The following is a 24,746-nucleotide window of genomic DNA, read 5'->3' on the forward strand; positions in this document are numbered from 1 at the left end:
GCTTGTACAACCTGCAGGTGATGATCTCATATAACTACACACTTTGCGTATTTTCAAATTGCGTCTAGTGTAGATGTTGCTCCATTATAATTACATAGTAAATACAATGACTGACGCCGCCATCATTTCCGTCATCACTCATCAGAAGCCGCTTGTATTTGTTGTTTATATAAGCATGAGCGGAAGCCGAAAGATGCCCATAACAAATATGGCCGTTTGTTACCTCTACGTAGTAAGGGCAGCGGAAGTTTCCCACATGAAATATGTCTGCGTCCTGTGTTGTCCCCGTGTCCTGTGAGCTACACTAATCCAGGCAGAAAGCACCAAATAACGTAACACCGATATCATATTTATGTTGAACGAAATTTTTATGTAACCATGTCCATGCTTAGGCGAAGCAGAAATTTCATTTTAGGTAAGAGGGCTCTATGCTGTTCATCATGGATTGCAAGTGTGTGTGTATAAGGTGGCAGTCGATACTTCTGTAGATGTAGCATTTTACAGTAGTTACCGTGTTTGCTACTTACTAAGGTTGTGTGTTTGTGTAAATAAATATATGGCAAAGGTCCGGCACTCAAACTGTGTCGTAAGTCAGCTGCCCGGGTGCTAGCGTAACTTGTAGTATAATGGTCGTAGGTGTTAGACCAGGCTTTCCTGCACCACACTGCACTCCAGGGACTTGATGAAAAATTGTTTATTGATGCAACTTTTGGAGCGTCATAGAAGCATGACGACGGGGCGTTAGTTGCTCCGAAGCGTTGAAACAATAATTTTTTTTTTTAGCAAGGTCCCTAGAGTGCAGTGTGGTGCAGGAAAGCCTGGTCGAACACCTACGACCATTATATATGTATGTATATATACACAAAGATAGATCCGGCACTCACTGACTTATAAAGCTTAGGACGGGTGCCCTCTGAAGAAGGTCAGTATTGCGCTGACCATCCACAAGATAATTATGTTGCTTGAAAAAAGCGCAATAAAGCGCTGAAACATTGCATCTAACAACATAAAGTAAGCGTCATTTGTACAGGAGTGCCGCCGTACTGGAAATATATATATATATATATATATATATATATATATATATATATATATATTCATTCCTCTAATGGTGGCACTCAGTGCAGAAATGATCCACTCCGGACAAATGAGATTGCTAAAGTGTTGATGCTCTTTAAAGCATTTTTGCCAGGGATATCCTACTCTCTAACACAGAGGTTCTCAAACTCTGTCCTCAGGACTCCACACAGTTCACATTTTCCAGGTCACCCAGCAGGTGCACAGGTATATTCATTACTCACTGACACATTTTAAAAGATCCACGGGTGGAGCTAATTATTTCACTTGTGATTCTGTGAAGAGACAAGGAAAACATGCACTGTTTGGGGACTTGAGGACCGAGTTTGAGAACCTGTGCTCTAACATGACCCATTCCATTGGGTACAAATTACTCCGCTCCTGGACTTCCCACCTAATGTATGATTGCAGACACCTGTGTTGAACTAGTTACAGTAGTTATTGACACAGGTGTTTCAGCACAGGTGTCTGCAATCCTAAATTAAGAGGGAAGTCCAGGAGCAGAGCATTTGTACTTAATGGAACGGGTCATGTTGGAGGGTCTGCTATAATATATATATATATATATATATATATATATATATATATATACACACACACGACAGGCTTAAACCACGGCACTCAACCATCTGGGGTGCCCTTGGCATGTGACTACACCATCTACATAAAAAATATCATACAAACTCTGCACTCACATGCTTTTCAAACTGCAACTCCTTTGAACATAGGGAATGTTGGTTCCAAAATATTGCAATAATTTGTTAAGCTGTCCACCGCTTTTTCTTTTTTTTTCTTTTTCCAGGTGCTTATTAACTGATAGCCCTGGGTGTGGTCTTGTCTCTTTAAGGCAGGACCCAGTTTCATGTTTAAAGTGTATGCAGCTTGAGCCAAAGGTGGCAGATCAAGTTCATTTATCTGAGAATCAGTGTAGGGACTTGCCCGATGGGAATGACCGTGAAGCGGTGGTCAACTTAACAAATTATTGCAATATTTTGGAACCAACATTCCCTATGTTCAAAGGAGTTGCAGTTTGAAAAGCATGTGAGGGCCGAGTTTCTATGATATTTTTTTATATATATATTTTATTTATTTATTTATTTTTTCAAGTTAAGCTCTTCTGTATTCAGGAGCATTCCCTCAGAATAGATGGACAGGAGACCACCCTCCAGGATCCTGCCCACTTAACTATGGCAGTTTTTGGGGCCTTGATGCGTTTTTTTACTCTTCCCACACTTACTCTTTGGACCTCACTTTGGGGATCTCCTGGAGTGGAGGTCCAAAATAAAAAAAATTTAAAAAGTAATGCTGGGTATACACTATACAATTATCTGTCCAATCTGGCTGGTTGGAATGAAAACCTGGTAATGTATGGGAGCAAATGACAGTCGATCATATGATTTTAAACACTGCAAAATGGTCAAAAAACAATTGTTCAAACTGGTAAAATTTGTGAGTTTTAACCAATTTGTCTGAACAACCATTTTTGTCTGTTTTCCAGTGTTAGTGAGCAAATAGTCGATTGCCATTTGCTCCCATGCTTTACCAGATATTCATTTCAACCAGTCAGATTGGACAGATATCTGACATATAATTGTATAGAGTATGCCCAGCATAAAGGTGCGTATCCACTTACAGACATAGAAACGAGTGCACGATTATGACATTGTAATCGTGCAGTCGTTTCTGTCTGTGATGTGCGGCTCATCAATCATCCCCGAACATGGGCAACCTGACGGCGTCGTCAGGTTGACCAGCATGTTCAGGTGATGATAGATGTAAAAAATGACCAGCAGGCGCGCATCCCTGGTCGTTTTTGACATTTACATGGCCGATTTGCGAGTGATTAACAAACGATTGCCGTTATCATTCAATCGGCCTGTTTATTCGCTAAGTGGATACGCACCATTAGGATTCATTATTGATCTTTTGTTACCCAAACAAAATTGTGCTTTGCTCTCACAGGCACTAACAGCAGCGCAGAATAGCAATGTGACTAGTCGCTGGTATCAGTGGGAACCAGGTCTAGTACTTCCCTAACAAGTGCATTGGGGCATAGGCTGTGATTCACATACTCCAGTCACCAGGGTGCAACATGGAAACCTGGCAATGGAAATTTGTCCAGACTTGGATTAAAAATATATTTGGCTTCACACATTTGGCTGAAAACATAGGAGTTCTGCCAAAGTAGATTGTGAAAAGTCTATAAAAATTGTCAAACAATTATGGTAGTTTTGATATTCTATAATTTCATGTGAACCTGAAATGCCCCACCACATTAAATCTATATTTGGCATTGCAAATTAAAGCCAAGTGTGTCATCCATGCATTTAACCTTCTCATGATCGTAAATGTTTTACTATGACCAGTCGTCAGCATTGAGATAATATGTGCACTTTTATTGAAGTTGTTAGGGGTCCAGAACATGGATATTTAATCTTAACTTTCCATTTTTACATTTCACAATTTGTATTTTTTTTGTATTTCTTTATAATCACAGGAGACCACCAGAAATCATAAGGAACTCATATATATCTCCATATGTTTTTCCCTAATATATTTGATGCAGACTGAATATAAAATTTTGCGCAAAAGTCTGGCACGCACACTACTGAGTCTGGCAGAGAGGCATCCTAAAGACCCTCTCCCCTGGCATTTTTTTTAAGCCTATAGGCTACAATGGCTAACACTGTCTGCAGATGATGTTCACTAATGGGACCAATCTACGAAAAGCTAAGGTTTTCAGAGTTTGGTAAATGGCTCCAGACAGCAGTCCCCATTGTGAATAATAGGGACAGCAGTATCTTGTGTTACTTAGCTGAACACCATTCCTGCATTCAGCCTTTGCAGTGATACTTAAAGCAATGGGGTCAGGTCAGTTTCTGCCACATGCCCCCAATTCAAAATAATATCATGCAATAGTGCCCCCTATTCATATTATGCCACACAGTAGGGTCCAAATTCATATTATGCCCCACAATAGGGCCCAAATTCATATTATGCCACACAGTAAGACCCAAAATTCATATTATTCCGCACACTGAGAATGGTAGAGTGTAAAGAAAAAACCACAGAGCTGGACTGATCAAAAGTTTAGATGTAAACACACACTAGGGCCATTTTGTCACGGGGAGAAAATATAACGTCCACACAGAGTGCCTTTTTCAGAATTGCATGCATGGCCCCAATGCTTCGAGACGCTACAACTCGTGTGTGGTGGGCAATATAAATTGCAAGCTCCAACAAAACAGTGACTGATGTGAAGGATTAAACACTATTATTAAAGTGCTTTGTAATATGTAGGCACTATATATATATATATATATATATATATATATATATATATATAATGTCTGTCTGTTTGTCCTTTATGCACGGCCATAGTTTTGGACCTAGCTCCACCAAATTTGGCAGGGTGGTGTAGTTTGACCAGGATAGCTTTTTGGCTAGGTTTGAACATCGTCAGAGTCACACAATCCCTAAAAATGGGGACACTCTTCAATTACACAGGTTGCAGGGCTGGTTCCAGTGGAAATTGACAGTCTGCCAAAAACTTGTGTGAAAGCTACAAAAGTTTCCTTTTAACCTCACAGTCAAACTTTGAGTCATTCAAGTTCATATTAAATATAGAATTAGTCCTTTTTAAAGTGACCATATACTGTATATTAGTCAGCCCTCTGTGTTTGCATGCACACTACACACTAATACCCCTTACACTTTATACCACACAGTAATGCCATTTAAAGATTATGCCACCTAGTAGTAGTGCCCCATATAACACATTATTCCACACAGTAGTAATGCCTCTTATAACATTATGCCACACAGTAATGCCCCTTACACATTATGCAACTCCCCGCCCAGTCTCCCTCCAGCAGCCTTTTGCCTCCCCCTGTGTACCATCTGCAGCCAGCAGTTGTGGATATGGGGCTGGGCTGCCAGCTAATTACAGCTGGTACATTGGCAGGCAGCTAATTACAGCTGATGCATCGGCAGACATGCACAGACAGAGCCGGCACAATTTGAATGTGGCATCGGTCGCCAGCCAATCGGAGCTCAGCTCACGAACCGGCAGCCATTCAGGAGCCGCCACTGCTGATTGGCTGCCAGTCCACGAGCTCTGATTGCTTTGCAACCGGTGGCACTGTTGTAGTGTTAGCTGTAATCAGCTGGTGGGCCAGCACCAAATCAACAGCCCTGATTGGACCGACCCACCTTGTGTGCGTGACTGGGTGCAGGGATAGCGGCGGGCCACAGAGACATCTCGAGCACCATAGAAGCCGCACCCCTTGCACCCACGGTAGTTACGCCACTGCTTGCATGTATGTTGGGGGTTACAGGCGAGGATAATGTAAACAAGTAAAGGCTGCAGGTCTACTTCAGGGTCCAGTCTTCAACCCGGGCAACGTCAGGTATCAAAACTCGTAAATAATTTTACTCAACAATTTGACTCTAAAATTTAGTGACATACTGAGATCAGTAGGTGGCAGCATTACACAAAAACTGTGAAGGTCATGTATTTAATTGTAGCAGGTAAACGTGTTTGAGTATGTGATGAAGGAAACCCTGCACTACTTGGATGTAGTCTTGTATATTTGACCAATATAATTTTTTCACCGCATAATGAGGGAGAAAAAAGTGCAACATAATTTTAGTAGCCATGTAAATAAGGAATTACAACTGGTGTTCAAGAAACAAAACTCATTAAGGCTACATAAAATGATCTCCCAGCTATGGCCACTGCATTCCTGCTGGTTCTCCCATATAGCCTATTCTACCTTTTGGAGAAACTTCTGCTTCAGAATGTCCAACTTATGTTTCCATTGCAGTAGTGCAAACTAATTTAATTAATGGTTAAAAAAATGTAAAAAAATAAAATAAAATTTTCTTAGTAAATGCGGTTGTTCACTCTTGTATTTGGACATCCTCCAGTCTCTTTTATGTTCTGCCAATAGCAGCCTGCAATGTTTCAAGTTGGAGACGGGGGTGCTGTTATTATCTGGGAGTCAGACCATGCTTTAAAGGTCAAAACCCTCCTGGGGTGTGGCAGCTGCCTTCTTCCGTCCAGTCGGATTCCATGGTGCAGACGTGAAGCATTCTGTTCTGTGGATTTGGGCTGGAAGTACTATATTGAGTATTCCTGTAATTTCATATAATCAGTACAGTCCAGCTCACAGCATTGGGCCATAGTGTGGATCTTCTGAGAGGGATCACAGGCTCCACGCTTCTGGCATATTGAGAAGGCATGCAGGGCATAAAAGCAGTAGTTTGCCCAGAAGTTGTCAAACTTAGATAACTTAAATGTGTGGTTGGTGTCCCCTCACAATATCCAGCTTTATTCTGCTGTGGACCATGACCTAGATGAATATGTCCGACTATTTTCAGCTATGGTCCATTAAGGTGAATATGTTTTTGTTTATTGGCTGGCTGACGCATTTGACTCTTTGTAGTTTTCCCATACATATCAGGTATGATGCATAATTTAAATGAGTGCCTATGAGGAAGGTGTTTCTCCATCACCAACACGCCCGCCGGGCCGATACTCCTTGAAGTCTAATATAATGGCTTATTAAGTACTTTTTTATACATTTTAATGTCACAATAAAATATTTTCTATTTAAAGCAGAGCGCTATCTCTCTGGTATATAGTCATATACTGGACTGTGTTGCTGGATTTTTGGTTATGACCAGGCGCCTGCGGATTCATGTGCGTTTGTGAGTGCAGAGCTTAGTGATAGGTCATCTTGAGATTGGAAAAATAGATTAAAGGGACTCCCCCCAAGTATAAACCGGGAAAGGGGGGTAAATCCAATAGTGTAATGCTGATTTAAAAAATATACAAATACACAAAATTTGGACATCCAGTATAATATACAATAGATCATAGTTTATTTATTATTTATTTATTAACAGTTTCTTATATAGCACAGCATATTCCATTGTGCTTTACAATTGTAAAAATTAATAGAACAAAACTGGGTAATAACAGACAGATATATAGGTAGGAAGGCCCTGCTCGCAAGCTTACAATCTATAGGGAAATAGGCACTGATACACAAGGATAGGTGCTATATATTGCATTTTGGTCCAGCCAGAATGCACAGTTTCTTGGTGGGCTGCCTGATCCAGTCACACAGGAATGTCGGCCAAATGTCATGAGAATGTGTGAGATTGTGTGTGGACTGTAAAAAGGGGATGTAATTAGATATGGAAGCTATGAAGGTTATGTGGGAGGTTCTGGAATTTGATAAGCTTGCCTGAAGAGGTGACTCCTACCAGATGTAAAATGTACTTCTAACAAGTAGACCTAAAAGGCATGGGTAGAATGGAACCAAGCGTCCCTCAATAAAGCTCCATGTCCAACCAGGTAGGTACCAAGTCCCACAGATATCTGAAAACTCTGCCTCGAGTTGCTGCACTTCGCCGGGCTAGAGGGGGTCCTACACGACACAAGGCATGTATCACATGACTTCTAGCACTTCAGTATGTATTATTGTGTCTATATTATACTTTCTATTTAAAGGAATAACTTTAGTTACCACATATTTCATGATTTGACTATGTTGATAGTAATTTTGTCATGTGGATTTTTGCATATTTACTAATGATTTTTGTTTGGCTTTTATTTAATAGCCATCCGTCCTGCAAGTACCTCTACCAGTGTTCAGACTTCACAAGTGCATGAAGTAGACACAGAAGAGAATGCAATTGTAAATCCAGATTTCACCAATAGGAACCCTCGTAATTTAGAGCGCCTTGCGCTGGCACTTAAAGATCGGGGTTGGGACACTGTGTGGCCAACAAGACAGTATTGGCATAGGTAAGAAATGAATGTCCCAAGTGTTAATCCACTTACAATTCCAAATGCAATTTATTTGATATTTAATTTGGAAAAAAGGTAAGCAACACAATATACCTTTTTCTTAGAACTTCTGAATCTTCTAAGTCTTTCAAAAACATGCTGCTGGATACAGTTGTACATGTAAATATGTACACTGGAGCCTTGTTGTATGGAGAAAAGTCTCAGAATTTCCAAAATGGATTTTTACCATCAATAGTGAAAGCAGAAATTCTGGGAACCAATGTAAGACGCTTTTCAAATTGCATGCAGTCACAAATCTGTCAGTGTGTTTCTGTACAGAACTAGAGCGATAGCTGGGCATGCATTGTCAGATGAAATGTCTAACAGACATTTTAGCTGACAGGTTGAAACCCATAAGATGTTGAGGACATATGCTGTGAGATATTTTACTGTGTGTGGCCACATGATATCCCCTTTCCTTCTGGGGAGAAAACCTTTCCCTGTTCCTCCCCTGTGAAGGAATAGGGGAAATGTCAGACGGCAGCGCATACAGTACTAAATGCGTCTGACCAATGATCGGATCAAACAAGGATGCAAGGAAAGAAAAAGGTTATGTCCTTTGAGTGGGGCACATAGAAATGATCGTATTGGATATAATAATAAAACTAAACATTTATTAGGTATGCTTTAAAAATGTCCTTTTATGTTTAGGACAAGAGCCAGCGAAATAATGGTTAAAAAATAGAGAGATAGTGATAAAGAATATAATGAAGAATTAAAATAAAATTAACCCTGCTGTGTCTGTTTTTATTTGGCTACGTGGTATATAAAGGGATATTAAGGTTAGACTCTAGGTCACATAGGTAATGGAAGAAGTAAAGATATATATTCCACTTGTTGTAGATATCGCTATTGAATTTTAGCGTTTATTAGGATTCAGTGTATTAATTAATCCTATTATAGTCTAACAGCATCTGCCATGCTGATTGTGAAGATCCAAGTACCATAGTTTTATTTGTTTTTTTTTTCCTTTTAAGGCTACGTCTGGAACGCAGTGGGCATCATGTAACTGCATTGGTGGAACATGCTAATGGCAATGTCGTGCTCTCTGCCTCCACCCGAGAGTGGGCAGTGAAGAAACATCTTTACAGCACGAAAGATGCCATGGCCTGCGAGAATATAGGTAGAATCTTGTCTCAACGCTGCCTAGAGGCCGGAATACATTACATGCTTTTTCGGGAGAACCCCTCGGTTTTCCGCTGTGAATCGGTAAGCTAGAAGCCCAGCTAATATAATTTCACAGAACAGCTGCCCTTTCCTAACTCTTAAATCATTATTAGCTGGGTAGTAAATGTTTATATAATGGTTCTGAAATAGTCCCCTGTGAAATAGTCTTATCATTATGGGTGACTATTCATGTCTCCGGAATAAAAGCAGAAGAGGGGTCTTTACTTTGCAGACAACAGTTGGAAAAGCTTCCGATCCGTCATTCACGACTGCTCTCTAGAGAAATGCCGGCACACTAACTGATCCATGCCTGCTCTCACTCCAGTTGTGCTTCATGTCTCCCTCAAAAATGGAAAATGCCTATAGCTGTAAGTTCAAAGCTTTGAAGTGTTACACAGAAAACATAATTTGTTTTAACAATTATATATTTTCTTAATTGTCACTGATGATACGATTTCTAATTAAATACAGAAATACATAGAAGACCTTATTTCATTATTTCACTGTTACAGAACTCCCTGTCAAATCAGTGACAAACATTCTTCTTAAATGGACCAGATCTGAATTTATAGGTCGTGGTGTATCTCAGGGGAATAAGATGGATTTCTTCCAACTATATATATGTTTATCTGGGTATAACATAGCATAGATGATGTGAAGATCGCAAAGCTTTACTACATTGCTGAAAGATCTGTGCAGAAGTTGTATCAGGGTGGAAAAGTCTAGGGAAAAACAAGTTGATATCCCAATACTGCATCCAGCCTCATTCCTGCATAAGGATTTTCTCCCAGTCTCTAAATGAGACAGCCAATGAAAGCTCTTAGGGGAGTGGTTAGGGGAATGCTTCTGGTTTTGCTGCTTAGGCCCGTATTCAATTTGAGAGGAAAAGCCGAGATCGGCGAAAAAGTTTCACCGATGACGTAATTTCGCCAGGCGAAAAAGTATCGCCGTATTCAATTTGAAATACTTTCCGCCTAGTTGGAAAGTCAATGCAATGTAATAGCAGGCGGAAAAAGTGCAGAATTGCGGTTTTGGGGTGCAACATTGCGGGAACCCCCGTGCAGTCTTAAGACAGTCCCTGATAAGTAAACTGTGTCAACATTTTTAAAAAAAGACTTTCAATTTGGGGGCGGAAAAATCAAAGTTGTGGGAAAAAGTTAAAAACTAGCGAAATAGGCTCCAGGGGGTCCCCAAGTATGCCCCAGGTGTCTTTTCGATTGCAGGTGCTTGCGAAAGGTGGATTTTTCACAATTTTTTTAACTACACATTAGCAACTTTTAAATATGCTCCCGCCATTTGCAAGTGCCCCAAATTAGCTGGGACTAGTTATTTTCTTCAAAAAACACTGCTAAATGGTATTCTTCACCACGTCTGCAAAAGCGCTAAATAGCACCTATTGAGACCATTTATAGTGGCCAAATACCTTCAGCAGGGCTATTCGGGGATACCCAGAGTGATCCCGATATCTGTGCATCTTTTGTGGGGTGTCAGGCTGAATTCCCCAAATCTGACAGCACTTTTCGCCTGTTTGTTTTGCCGGGTGCCGTTTTCGCGTCCTTTCAAATTGAATACTGGGATAAGCGGGGACACACACGATACCTTTTCGCCTACATCGCGTGTTTTGCAGGCGAAAAAATATCGCGACCGCAAAAAATATTGAATACAGGTTTTATTTGGAATTTTCTAAGACTGTCTCCATCGCAAGTAATTTAGAAGAGGCCCCAGAGTCTAATATTTCCACCAGTATAGACTCCATATCATCCTCAGACTCTTGACCGTCTGCTCTCTTGGGTAGTCTCCCTAAAGAGAGATTGTTTCTGCACTGCCTGCTGTCCATGTCTTCTAATTAGTTATGTATGGCATGGACCTGACTGACATACAGAATGTCACTAGGCTGGTCTCCTCTCGTGTCTGAGGTGGTGTGCACTTTGTCAGTAATACCTCTTTTCCACCAAAAACCCAGGTCCGACCTGGGTTTTTGGACATGGTTCCAACCCTTGTCAGACCCATTTACACTGCACCTTTGATCTGGGTTACTCCCAGGTCAGCCCTGTTCACACTGAACTCAGGTCTGCTCTGCTAAACCTGTGAGGTCATAAAAAGTGGGAGGTGAATGCTCCACAACCACCAATCAGCTAATTTTAGGCATGACCAAGGTCGGATAACCCGGGTTGCACCGTTTACACTGCACCATTACCTGGGTCCATCCTGGGTCCAACCCTGGTAGCTACCTAGGTTGGATTGCAGGGTCACTTGACCCAGGTTATTTTTCAGGGACCCTTTTACACTGAGCTGCGACCCGGGTAAACCCAGCAAAAACCCAGGTTTTTGCTCTGGTGTAAAAGGGGTATTACAGTAGGCCTCAGAAACTATTTGACTCCCCATTGGGTTGTGTTTTTAATCTGAGCTGACTGTCTGCTTTTTACATTTGAAAGCTCTACTCGCTTCCTCCGTTTCAGCAGTTCTCATTTAGGAAAATTGATTAATCGTTTACATTAAAATGCAAAACAGAAACAATTTAATTAGAAAATGGGAACATTTAGAAAGATTTCAAACCCTATGCTTCTAGGAATCATTGTTAGTCAATGTTTTTGAAACACCGTGTTTGACTAAATTGCTCAGGCTTATCCACAATATCTGTATGTGTTTTTATATGGATTAATGAGGATAATTATTCTCATGGTCTCTTGCATATAACCCACTATGGTTGTCACAGCGTTTTCATTTACTTTGGGTGCACAAACAAGCAGAGGACATTGCCATGTCAATATACACACAGGAGTGCCCATATTGTTTTGTCATGTTACCATTCATTTGTAGGCCTCTTTATTTGCTCTATTTCAGCTTAAAAGCATCTTTATTTATCTTGGAAGTAAAGAGTAGCAGTTCATAAATGTATTCATCAGTCTGACAGGCTTAGTTTGCGCTGATGATGAAGGCTATCTAAATAGTGTGGTTATATTGAAAGCTCATGTGTGCATTTGGAACTTGCATGGTCTGTGTTTGTTCCCGTTCTGTGATTAGGTAATTAAGGGAGGGTCGTGTAAGATCAGCTGTTTTCATCTTGTAAAGAGCAGCAATAATCCAAAACAGAAGAAAGCTACAGATGTTTCCTCATACATCTAGGCTCAATACGCCACGCAGCGTGACTTACCTGGCGTGAGTGAGCTCCCAGGTCCTGTGCAACTCTGCTAGCGTCAGGGCGTATTTTTTTGTGGAAAATGCGTCTTATGTCGCAATGCGATGTGAGTGGCACGCACCAGCAGACTGTGCACATGAGTCTGTATATGAACCACAACGGAACTTGGAATGAAAAATGCTGTGGCCGCTAATTCAGGGACTCGATCGCACTCTGATATACAAGTGTCGCATATCAAATTAACCAGCACAGTTTGCTGATGTGTATTTGTTGCATAGCATTGCAAATGATACCCCTTTTCCACCAAAATTCCGGGTCTGAGCCGGAGTTGGAACAAAGTTCCTATCCGGATCAGACCCGGAGTTTAGCTGGCGCCGACTCGGGATATTCCCGAGTCGGCTCCGCTCACACCGGAGTCGGGTCTGCATAGACCCGGCTTTCCCGGCGTGAAAGTAGACGCTTGGCAATTAAGTCATCTCCAAGCACCACTGAAGCCGGACCAATCGGCCGGCTTGCAGCGCACTTCAGGTCATCATGACCTGGAGGGCGCTGTTCTCACAGCAGGGTTTCACGGGCTATGCCCGTGTTAAACCCTGCTATTTTTACCTGGGTTGGATTGCTGGGTCACCAGACCTGGTGATCCAGCTCTCTCCCCTTTTACACCAGGGAGCTGCCCGGGTTAACCCTGCAATAACCCGGGTTTTAGCTCCGGTGTAAAAGGGGTATTAGATGCATTTTCGTCAAAAAAGACGCCAGGTGCTAACAGTCTCATGGGACCTGGCGCGCCAAGATGGACTTTTTAGCACGATTACAGCACAGATGTGTTAGGAAACATCTGTATTTCTATAATTTACTATAGTAAACATCTGCTATTTATTCTAATAAGCATAGTTTTCATTAAATCTCTAAAAACATAGAGGAATGTCAAAAGCCAATTTGCATTAATAAAATAATGCGCTGATTCAAGGCTAAATGTACTTGTATTACATTTAGATGTGTACACATTATCCTTTTTGTGCCATACTGTATGACGCAATTTCTGTGCTGTGCATTTTTGCCTCAATTTTGCATCTTATGCGGGCCATACATCTAAACACCAATTCCCCATAATAGCAATCGGATCAGTGGAAAAAACCATGTTAGCAATCCCTGACTCGCCAATTCCAAACATTGGGTAATTGATATTGTACAAAATGTTGGATTTTCACAGTCCCCTGGCCCAGGCATTGGCAGAAACGGGAATTGCCCCGATAGAAGCTAGATGTATGGGCCCCATAAGTTTGTATATGTACGTACACGCATGTATGTGCTAACTACGTAGGATTAGTTTTTTTTAGGGATGTGCAGGCTCGGTTCTACTCGGTTCTGTTCGGTTCTTTTTACCTAATCTTATTGGCTATCCAAAACTCGTGACAGCTGAAACCCAATAAGATTCGGTAAAAAGAACCGAACGGAACCGAGTAGAACCGAGCCTGCACATCCCTAGTTTTTTTTGTTGCAAAGGAATTTGTATAAAGTCACAGATAAAACAATAAAGATGCATGGCGCCAGTCACTCTTATTAGACCCGTCTTTTGCCTTTTTACAGACTTTACTTTTTTCTCAGTTTTGCATCCTACTTTGTTTATAGTGTACTATGTACAGTCAGGTGCATAAATATTGGGACATTGACAGAATTTTCATAATTTGGCCTCTATTCACCCCCACAATGGTTTTGAAATGAAACAAACAAGATGTGCTTTAACTTTAACTTTCAGATTTAATTTGAGGGTAATTACATCCAAATCAGGTGAACAGTGTAGGAATTACAACGGTTTCTATATGCGCCTCCCACTTTTTAAGGGGCCAAAAGTAATGGGACAAACTAAACAATCCTATATCTAACTTTCACTTTTTAATACTTTGTTGCAAATCCTTTGCAGGCAATTACAGCCTGAAGTCTGGAACGCATAGACATCACCAGGCGGCTGAGTTTCATCCCTGGTGATGCTCTGCCAGGCCTCTACTGCAAATGTCTTCAGTTCCTGCTTGTTCTTGGGGCATTTTCCCTTCAGTTTTGTCTTCATCAAGTGAAATGCATGCTCAATCAGATTCAGATAAGGGGATTGACTTGGCCATTGCATAACATTCCACTTTTTAGCCTTAAAAAACTCTTTGGTTGCTTTTGCAGTATGCTTGGGGTCATTGTCCATCTGCACTATGAAGTGCCGTCCAATGAGTTCTGAAGCATTTGACTAAATATGATCATATAATATTGCCCGAAACACTTCAGAATTCATTCTGCTGCTTATGTCAGCAGTCACATCATCAATAAATACAAGGGAACCAGTTCCATTGGCAGCCATACATGCCCACGCCATGACACTACCACCACCATGCTTCACTGATGAGGTGGTATGTTTTGGATCATGAACAGTTCCTTTCCTTCTCCATACTCTTCTCTTCACATCACTCTGGTACAAGTTAATCTTTGTCTCATCTGTCCATAGGATGTTGTTCCAGAACTGTAATGGCTTTTTTAGATGTTGTTTGGCAAACTCTATTCTGGTCTTCCTGTTTTTGTGGCTCACCAATGGTTTACATCTTGTGAACCCTCTATATTCACTCTTGTGAAGTCTTCTCTTGATTGTTGACTTTGACACATATACACCTACCTCCTGGAGAGTGTTCTTGATTTGGCCAAGTGTTGTGAAGGGGTTTTTCTTCACTAGGGAAATAATTCTTCTGTCATCCACCACAGTTGTTTTCCATGGTCTTCCAGGTCTTTTGGTGTTGCTGAACTCTCCGGTGCGTTCTTTCTTTTTAAGAATGTTCCAAACAGATGATTTGGCCACACCTAATGTTTTTGCTATCTCTCTGATGGGTTTGTTTTGATTTTTCAGCCTAATGATGGCTTGCTTCACTGATAGTGACAGCTCTTTGGATCTCATATTGAGAGTCGAGAGCAACTGATTCCAAATGCAAATGTCACACCTAGAATCAACTCCAGACCTTTTACCTGCTTAATTGATAATGAAATAACGAGGGAATAGCCCACACCTGTCCATGAAAAAGCTTTTGAGTTGATAGTCCCATTACTTTTGGTCCCTTAAAAAGTGGGAGGCACATGTAGAAACAGTTGTAATTCCTACACCGTTCACCTGATTTGGATGTAATTACCCTCAAATTAAATCTGAAAGTCTGCAGTTAAAGCACATCTTGTTTGTTTAATTTCAAAGCCATTGTGGTGGTGAATAGAGGCCAAAATAAGAAAATTCTGTCAATGTCCCAATATTTATGCACCTGACTGTATGTAGGATAGTATTTTTGTAGCAGAGTAATTGGTATAAAGTTGCATGGGTTACTCATATCGGACCTGTCTTTTGCCTTTTCACTGTAGATTGTCTACTTTTTCCGGCATTGTGCTACTTTTTCCTCAAATTTGCATCTAGTTTGATTATAGTGTACTAGGTACTTTAGCATTAGTGTTTTTGTGCAGCTAAGTCTCAATTCCATGGCTCGGTAAAATTGGCTGTTTGGCAGATATGTGTTAGGTGTATGTCGACGCATTTGTATATTCATATAAAAGTGGGTCTTTCATAACAAAATTAACCTATCAATTACTATGTAGTTCCCACACTTATATTTGAAAATATATAACTGGGTTGTAACACAAGCAAAGTTCGGTCAGGACGAGTCGATGCATCTGCAAGCAGTGCAGACCTGGATGTTAGTACACCTGTTTGGAGGTGTAGCTATAAAACAAATCACACTACTTTGTAGCAACATATGCTTGATTAACTACAAACTCTGCATCGGGAACATTCTGTGCATTCAAGTGTCCAGAGAAAACTCTATTTTGCTTTAATTGGCCTGCAAAATAGCTTGTGGTGCACCGAAAGATGATTCAATATCCCTTTTATATGCAAATAGAACCATAAATTGATGTGTAAGAGGCACATGTGAATTCCCTCCCCCCACCCACCCTCAATACATTTATAAACAACCATAGATGTTAATGATAACCCTTTTAGACATAAACCCCAGCTTTAACCCGACTCGGAACCCTGGACACTGAAGATAGTTCTTGATGATATTGGCTGTATATATGGGGTCGGTATTCTGCTGCAGAATAAATTTGGAGCAAATTGGACACTTCCTTGATTGTAGTGCATGATGGATAAGTACCTGCCTGTATTTCTCAGCATTGAGGACCTCATTAATACTAACCAAATCCCCAATTACATTTGCTGATATGCTGCCCCAAACTTGCAAGGAACCTCCACCATGCTTCACTGTTGCCTCCAGACACTCATTATTATACCTCTCTCCAGCCCTTCAGCGAACAAACTGCCTTCTGTTACAGCCAAATATTGCAAATTTTGACTCATCAGTCCAGAGCACCTGATGCCATTTTACTGCACCCCAGTTTCTTATGTTTTCGTGCATAGTACGTCGAAGGTATGGCTTTTTGGTTGCAATTCTTAAGAAGACCACTTCTTGCCAGACTTCTCCGAACTGTAGATAGGTGTACCTGGGTCCCACTGTTTTCTGGCAGTTTTGAGCTGATGGAACTGCTGGGCATCAACCGATTTCAAAGGGAAGTAAACATGATGTGCCTTTCATCTGATGTACTATGTTTCCTTGACCGATCACTGCGTTTACGGTTTTCAACGTTGCCCGTTTCTTTGTGCTTTTTCAAAAGAGCTTGAACAGAACATCTTTGTGCTTTTTAAAAAGAGCTTCTACAGAACATCTTGAAACACCAGTCTGCTTTGAAATCTTTGCTTGGGAGAGACCTTGCTGATGCTCAGTCTTGCCATGGTGTATGACCTGTGACATGAAACTGTCCTCCACAACCTCACCTTTGTAGCAGAGTTTGGCTGTTCCTCACCCAGTTTTAAGCCTCCTACACAGCTGCTTCAGTTAATTACTGTTTCAACCTACATATGAAAATGATGATCACTATTCTCTTTCCCCCCTCTCTCTCTTTCCCCCCTCTCTCTTTCCCCCCTCTCTCTCTTTCCCCCCTCTCTCTCTTTCCCCCCTCTCTCTCTTTCCCCCCTCTCTCTCTTTCCCCCCTCTCTCTCTTTCCCCCCTCTCTCTCTTTCCCCCCTCTCTCTCTTTCCCCCCCTCTCTCTCTTTCCCCCCCTCTCTCTCTTTCCCCCCCTCTCTCTCTTTCCCCCCCTCTCTCTCTTTCCCCCCCTCTCTCTCTTTCCCCCCCTCTCTCTCTTTCCCCCCCTCTCTCTCTTTCCCCCCCTCTCTCTCTTTCCCCCCCTCTCTCTCTTTCCCCCCCTCTCTCTCTTTCCCCCCCTCTCTCTCTTTCCCCCCCTCTCTCTCTTTCCCCCCCTCTCTCTCTTTCCCCCCCTCTCTCTCTTTCCCCCCCTCTCTCTCTTTCCCCCCCTCTCTCTCTTTCCCCCCCTCTCTCTCTTTCCCCCCCTCTCTCTCTTTCCCCCCCTCTCTCTCTTTCCCCCCCTCTCTCTCTTTCCCCCCCTCTCTCTCTTTCCCCCCCTCTCTCTCTTTCCCCCCCTCTCTCTCTTTCCCCCCTCTCTCTCTTTCCCCCCTCTCTCTCTTTCCCCCCTCTCTCTCTTTCCCCCCTCTCTCTCTTTCCCCCCTCTCTCTCTTTCCCCCCTCTCTCTCTTTCCCCCCTCTCTCTCTTTCCCCCCTCTCTCTCTTTCCCCCCTCTCTCTCTTTCCCCCCTCTCTCTCTTTCCCCCCTCTCTCTCTTTCCCCCCTCTCTCTCTTTCCCCCCTCTCTCTCTTTCCCCCCTCTCTCTCTTTCCCCCCTCTCTCTCTTTCCCCCCTCTCTCTCTTTCCCCCCTCTCTCTCTTTCCCCCCTCTCTCTCTTTCCCCCCTCTCTCTCTTTCCCCCCTCTCTCTCTTTCCCCCCTCTCTCTCTTTCCCCCCTCTCTCTCTTTCCCCCCTCTCTCTCTTTTCCCCCCTCTCTCTCTTTTCCCCCCTCTCTCTCTTTTCCCCCCTCTCTCTCTTTTCCCTCTCTCTCTTTTCCCTCTCTCTCTTTTCTCTCTCTCTCTTTTCTCTCTCTCTCTTTTCTCTCTCTCTCTCTGCGGTGCGGTATTGCAGGGTGTTCATTGCCTCACTATACAAGCATTTGTCTGCGAGGGGAGTCACATACACTCCGTTACACATCATATCTGAGAGTGAACGTGATTTTCCTCTTCAGCTAAAGTGTACCACATGCAATGTACCATTAGCGGAGGGTGATGGAAACTCTGAAGGGTTATGTAGGGCGTGTTATCTTATGTCATGCCCGATTTCTGTCACTGCGCCTGTGCAAGAACCGCCCTTGGCTTGTTTTGCTAAGACACTTACAACCCTTGTGGGCCAGCTAACGACGCCTCCTGCATTCCCCCAGATGGGGTTAACACAGCAGTCGGTGGTGTCGTCACCCATGCAGGGGTTCCTCAGAGAGTTGATGGTACCCCGGTGTCTTCCACTTCCCCCCCCCCCCAGGAGCCTGCGTGGGTGAATTCCTTGTCCAATACGGTGCAACACTTATCGGATGTTTTACAGGGAGAATCATCATTGCGGCCGTTAGTGTCTCAGACTGTGAAATTTTAGACCTTTCTGACCAGGAGCCCCTCTGTACTAAGGAGGCGGAGTCTAAGTATACGGTCTATATAACTGGCCTTATACGGGCAGTCCGTGCGGCCTTGGTTATTGAGGATGACTATCCCCCCCTTGGGTCAAATCCAAATATGCCTTCTTCTGATGCCACTGTATTTCCTCTATCTAGTCAGGTAGTGTATCATTTTGAGGAGGCGTGGAAAAATCCGGGTAAACGGTACCAGCCTCAAAAACGTTTGGCTTTTGCATACCCCTTTGCGTATAATTATTTCTCCAAGTGGGAATATCTGCAAGTGGATTCTCATGTAGCACGCCTAGTGAGGAGGGCTACTTTGCCCATGTCCTCCTTTTAAGGGATGCTACGGATCGCAAGGTTGAAATATGCCTGAAATCCATTTATTTCCTTGCTGGAGGGGCGTCCAGACCGGCTATGGCCGTGTGTTGGATGGCCAGAGCCATGGAGCGCTGGGCTGATAGTTTGGAGGAGTCTCTGGACTCTGACTTTTCTGCTGAGCAGGCGGAGTTAGTGGGCAATCTCAGAGACAGCCACGTACATTAATGAGGCTGCCTTGGCTATTGGTCTTCTCACCTCCAGAATCTCCTCAGCAGCTGTAGCCGCTCGTCGCACCCTATGGTTGCGCTCTTGGAAAGTGGATTTAGATTCCAAGAAGGGATTGGAATGCTTGCCTTTTAATGGACCGGTCCTGTTTGGCCCTGATGTGGACAAGATAGTGGCCACTCTGGCAGCAGCTAAGTCTGCGTGTCTGCCATCGGCTACTGTCCCATCGGGGTCTGGACTTCGTCCTTTTGGCCCTACAGAGCCCAGGGTAAGTCCAAAGTGCAGTCCTTTCCGAGACAGGCCGGGCTCAACAAATCTACCAAGCCCAAGAAACAGACTTGGAGTACAAGACGCTCCGCCCCCAAGTCGGACGATAAGCCTTCGGCCTGACGGACTGGGCCTCCCTTTGGAGGATCCCAGAGTGGGAGGCCGCCTGCTTCGGTTCGCTCAGTGTTGGTGTCTGACCACCAAGGACACTTTGGTACACAAGGTGGTCTCTTGGTGGTATGCCTTCTCCTTACAGCACAGACACCCCAGCAGGTTTTTCACCATATACCTTCCATCAGATCAGAACAAAGCCCTGGAACTACAGAAAGTGTTGCACTCTATGCTCCAGGCTGGAGTTATAGTACCTGTTCCATTCTCCCAGAAGGGCATGGGTTTCTATTCCAATCTTTCTGGTGCAGAAACCCAATGGGTCTTACCGAACCATCCTCCAACCTCAAATCACTCAACAAGTCCTTGAGGGTGCCTCGGTTCAGCATGGAGACCCTGCGTTTCATTATCCTAGCAATGGAGCCTGGGGATTTCATGGTGTCGTTGGACATTCAGGACGCTTACCTGCATGTCCCCATTGTCTTAATGCATCAGCAATTCCTCAGGTTTGCAGTGCTCGACAAACATTTTCAGTTCCAGGCACTGCTTTTTGGTCTGGCAACAGCGCCTTGTGTCTTTACCAAAGTCATGGCGGTAATGGCAGCCCATCTGTGGATGCAGGGGGTCCGCTTGTTGCCTTATCTGGACAACCTTCTGTTGATAGCCGGGTCTCCAGCAGTCCTCCAGCTTCATCTGCAACTGACAATCTCAGTATTGTAGAATCACGGCTGGTTAATAATCTGGAAGAAATCCACCCTGGTTCCCTCACAGAGGATGCTCCATCTCTGGGCCCTGTTGGACTCTCAACAACAGAGGATCTTTGTGACGGAGGAAAAGATCTCTGAATTACAGACAAGGGTATGCAGTTGCCTTCAGAGCCGCCGAGTGTTTATTCACTCAGCGATGAGGTTACTGGGCTCCATGGTGTCACCCTTCGACATGGTGGAATATGCCCAGTTTCATTCCAGACCTCTGCAGCAGTTGATCCTCTCCAGATGGAATGGGTTTCCCCATCGGATAAAGACACAGACCATGGTACTTTCTCCGGAGGTTCGCCTGTCTCTGGCCTGGTGGTTGTGAGCGACTCGCCTGAACAGGGCATATCCCTTTTGGGTGCAAACTGGGTCCTTTTGACGACGGACGCCAGTCTCCGAAGCTGGTGAGCAGTCACAGGTCCACACTTGTTCCAGGGCAGCTGGACCCCGGCAGAAGCTGCACTTCCGTTAAACATTTTGGAACTTTGCGCGGTATTCAGTGGTCTCCAGCAAGCAAAACATGTTCTCCACGGACAGGTACAATCGGACAACGCCACCTCTGTGGTTTACATAAACCGCCAAGGATCAACCTGAAGTTGGGCAGCGCTGGCAGAGGTGTCCCACATCCTGACTTGGGCGGAGGGCAATCTCCCTGCCATCTCGGCGGTGTTCACCCTGGGAGTGCTCAACTGGGGAGCGGACATTCTCAGCCATCAGGAACTGCATCCAGGAGAATGGTCTCTTCACCCGGAGGTGTTTCAACTCCTGGCGGACAAGTGGGGCCTTCCAGAGATAGACCTCATGGCATCCCAACACAACAACAAGCTGCCTGTGTACGGGTCAAGAACAAGAGACGCTGAGGCTCTTCTGGTTGACTCTCTGTCGGTCCGGTGGACCTTCCAGTTTGCTACCTCTTCCCTCCGTTCTCCCTTCCTCGAGTGGTTCGAAAATTCAAGCAAGAAGGCGGCACACTCCTGTTGATAGCTCCAGCGTGGCCCAGACATCACTAGTACTCAGACCTTCGGAGTCTCTACGTAGACACTCCGATGCTGTTGCCTCTACGTCCGGACCTGTTGTCACAGGGTCTTTGTCATTACCTGGACCAGAGTCGTCTGTCTTTGACGGCGTGGCTGTTGAGACAGCCCTCTTAAGGTCCAGGGGTTTTTACAGCTCTAGTTTTTACAGCTCTGTAGTTAACACCATGCTAAGAGCTCGGAAGCCTACGTCTGCAAAAATTTACCATAGAGTATGGCATATTTTCTTTGAGTGGTGTCGCCCTAGAGGCTATGATCCTTCGGTGTTCCGGATATCCAGAGTGTTGGCTTTCCTACAGGCGGGCTTAGATCACGGTCTTCGCCTTGCTTCTCTGAAGGTGCAGGTTTCTGCCCTGTCCGTGTGGTTTCAGCGTAGGATTGCTACTCTTCCTGATATCCGCACCTTTATGCAAGGTGTAATTCGTATTCAGCCTCCCTTTGTTCCACCATTGGCTCCTTGGGATCTGGCTGTGGTCCTGTGGGCTCTCCAAGGACCGCCATTTGAACCACTGGGCTCAGTGGATTTGAAATGGCTTACAGCTAAGACTGTATTCCTGCTGGTCATTGCTTCGGCCAGAAGGATCTCAGAATTGGGGGCTTTCTCATCTTTCATAGGGACAGGGCAGTGCTTCCCACTCGCCCTTGTTTTCTCCCGAAGGTGGTATCTAGTTTCCACTGAGGAAGTCATAGTGCCGGCCTTTAATTCACCAGACCTCTTGGTTGGTGAGGCCACCTTGGATGTGGTGCGGTCCCTAAGGATTTATGTTGACCGCACCAATTCTTTTAGGAAGTCGGACTCCTTGTTTGTCCTCTGACTTCCGTAAGAAGGGTTGGCCTGCCACTAAGCAAACTTTGGCTGGATGGATTCACATGGCAATTTCGGAAGCTTATATTCATGAAGGCCTTCCTGTTCCATCCTCTGTTAGGGCTCATTCCACTAGGACTGTGGGTCATTCGTGGGCAGCTCGATGTGGTGCCTTGGCTGTTCAGCTGTGATAGCCTACCACGTGGTCTTCTGTCCATACTTTTGTGAGGTATTATGCATTTGACACCTTCGCCTCTCAGGATGTTTCCTTCGGGCGGCGGATTCTCCTTTCAGCCCAGGAGAGTCCCCACCCTTAAAGGGTACTGCTTTGGGACATCCCCAAGGTATCCTGTGGATACCCTATGGACCCTGCAGTAGAAAATATGAGATATGGTAAGAACTTACCCTTGTTATCTCTATTTCTACGAAGTCCATAGGGTTCCACAGGACTCCTGCCCTGTCGCACCTGTACTGCAGATGGGCTTTCATCTGGTCACCATTTTTTTTCCCATCTCCTTCTGGTGAGAATATGTTTCTTGTGTGTTCCAGACTTTCTTCACTCTTTTTTTTTTTCTCCCCTCCTATGGCTTGTTGCGTAACTGGTTTGCCATGGCTCGGGGGCAGGGTATAGGAGGGGGACCCCAGTGCATCCTGGGAGGCTGAAAACTTAACTCTGTGGTGCCCGATGTCTGACGTCATCGCCTATACCCCAAGGTATCCTGTGGAACTCTATGGACTTTGTAGAAATAAAGATAACAAGGGTAAGTTCTTACCATTTCTCATATGTTACCCACTGCTGGATTTTCAGATAGAGGACCAAGGAGGGTGACCTCAGGCAGAACATTGACCTGAAAGATAATATATTAATGTAAGTGTATTGCCAAATCACTGTGAAACATTGGCAACCTTAATTTACTTTTAATATGCATCATTACATGATACCCAACATAACCCCAGACCAGTTGTCCCCTTTATCAGGCTTCTGAAATCAATCTTACGGTATCATTTTTTTTTTTTTAAATATACACTACCATGAAATATCAGTCATCTCCACTATGAGGTTATAAGTGCTTTTCATATCTGTCTTACATTCTAAGGGCTTTTTAGCTATTGCCACTATGTATGTAATACAGTTTGAGTACAGTCAGACCGTACCAATGGCATACCTAGCACACCACCCCCTACTTCTACCATAATGCATGCTAGTAACCACTCAGCAGGGAATGCAGATTACCCCTGTTCTTCTCTACTGCCGCCACTGGCATTCCTCCATCTCATTTAATTGTTTGGCAGAGCTTCTCGCAGTGGCTGTGTAGGAGGCAGTTGGTGATCAGTTCTGTGTACATGTAGTTATGAAGCTGTGACAATTATTTTACTTTTATACTTGATACCTGGTATCGGAAGTAGACAGAATTTGTGTTTTATTCTTTTGCACCTGGAGTCTTTCATTGGGTTCCATTATTTTCATCCTCATGTTTATTTTTAGGGACAATATTGTTTGTTCTTAATGATAAAAATGCTAAATGACTCACTGAAAACTTAGTTTATAATCCTGCAAATTACTTCTACCATTGCTGTATATAATTATTCATAATAGTTGTGTATTTTTCAGGTATTGTCGAGCATGATGTCTGTCTAATGGGGGATTTTTTGTTTATTTTAGGTACAAAGGTTTCGAGATGCAATGATTGATGGAGGAATATTGTTAACTGAACCACCACGCATTTATGAATAGTATTGCATAATGGATTTGATTACTGACAAGTTTCTTTTATTATTTTTTCCAAATCTCATTTACATGTTTGTAAGTCACTTTTGAATATTAATATTGCAAATCTGTCGAACCAGAAAGACAATTTTCTGGAAAATGTATTATTTAGAATTGAAACCCCATCTCTGAATATCATTATATTATACTTTGCGTATAGTTATAATAAAAGTTAATAATGAAACGGTAGTATTTTTTATATTTCTTCTATTTTTTTGAATTGTGTATGTTTTAAAATGGCTTTCAAAGTTTTACAATCACTTATGGTGAGAAACCTTGTCCTGAAGATGCTTATAAAAAGCAATAGTAATTATTTTTTTTTATGAAAACATACAGTGCATCAGGAAAGTATTCACAACGTTTCACTTTTTCCACATTTTGTTATGTTACAGCCTTATTCCAAAATGGAATAAATTCATTTTTGTCCTCAAAATTCTACACACAATACCCCATAATGACAACGTGTAAAGTTTTTTTGCGTCTTTTGCAAATTTAATGAAAAAAAAAATTAAGAAATCACATGTACATAAGTATTCACAACCTTTGCTCAATACTTTGTTGATGCACCTTTGGCAGCAATTACAGCCTCAAGTCTTTTTGATTGAGATGCCACAAGCTTGGCACACCTAACTTTGGGCAGTTTCGCCC

General features: G+C 43.3%; 1 protein-coding gene across 1 annotated transcript; it reads left to right on the forward strand.

Annotated features, from left to right (window-relative positions):
* Positions 1-209: 209 nt before the first annotated feature.
* MRPL18 (mitochondrial ribosomal protein L18) lies at positions 210-24,259 on the forward strand. The gene is made up of 4 exons (XM_088443533.1): positions 210-415; positions 7,708-7,894; positions 8,914-9,145; positions 23,994-24,259. The coding sequence occupies exons 1-4, from the start codon at positions 379-381 to the stop codon at positions 24,063-24,065; spliced, it is 528 nt and encodes a 175-aa protein (XP_088299659.1). The 5' UTR covers positions 210-378; the 3' UTR covers positions 24,066-24,259.
* The last annotated feature ends 487 nt before the right edge of the window (positions 24,260-24,746 follow it).

The sequence above is a fragment of the Taudactylus pleione genome, unplaced genomic scaffold (genome assembly GCF_031769625.1).
Source record: "Taudactylus pleione unplaced genomic scaffold, aTauple2 ptg000019l, whole genome shotgun sequence".
Lineage (NCBI taxonomy): Eukaryota > Metazoa > Chordata > Amphibia > Anura > Myobatrachidae > Taudactylus > Taudactylus pleione.

Excerpts from the sequence above, each read along its gene's own strand:
- MRPL18 (XM_088443533.1), top strand. The coding sequence starts at position 379 with ATGTCCATGCTTAGGCGAAGCAGAAATTTCATTTTAG. Across the intron at positions 416-7,707 it reads AAGCAGAAATTTCATTTTAG|CCATCCGTCCTGCAAGTACC; the intron begins GTAAGAGGGCTC and ends TTTATTTAATAG. Across the intron at positions 7,895-8,913 it reads ACAAGACAGTATTGGCATAG|GCTACGTCTGGAACGCAGTG; the intron begins GTAAGAAATGAA and ends TTTCCTTTTAAG.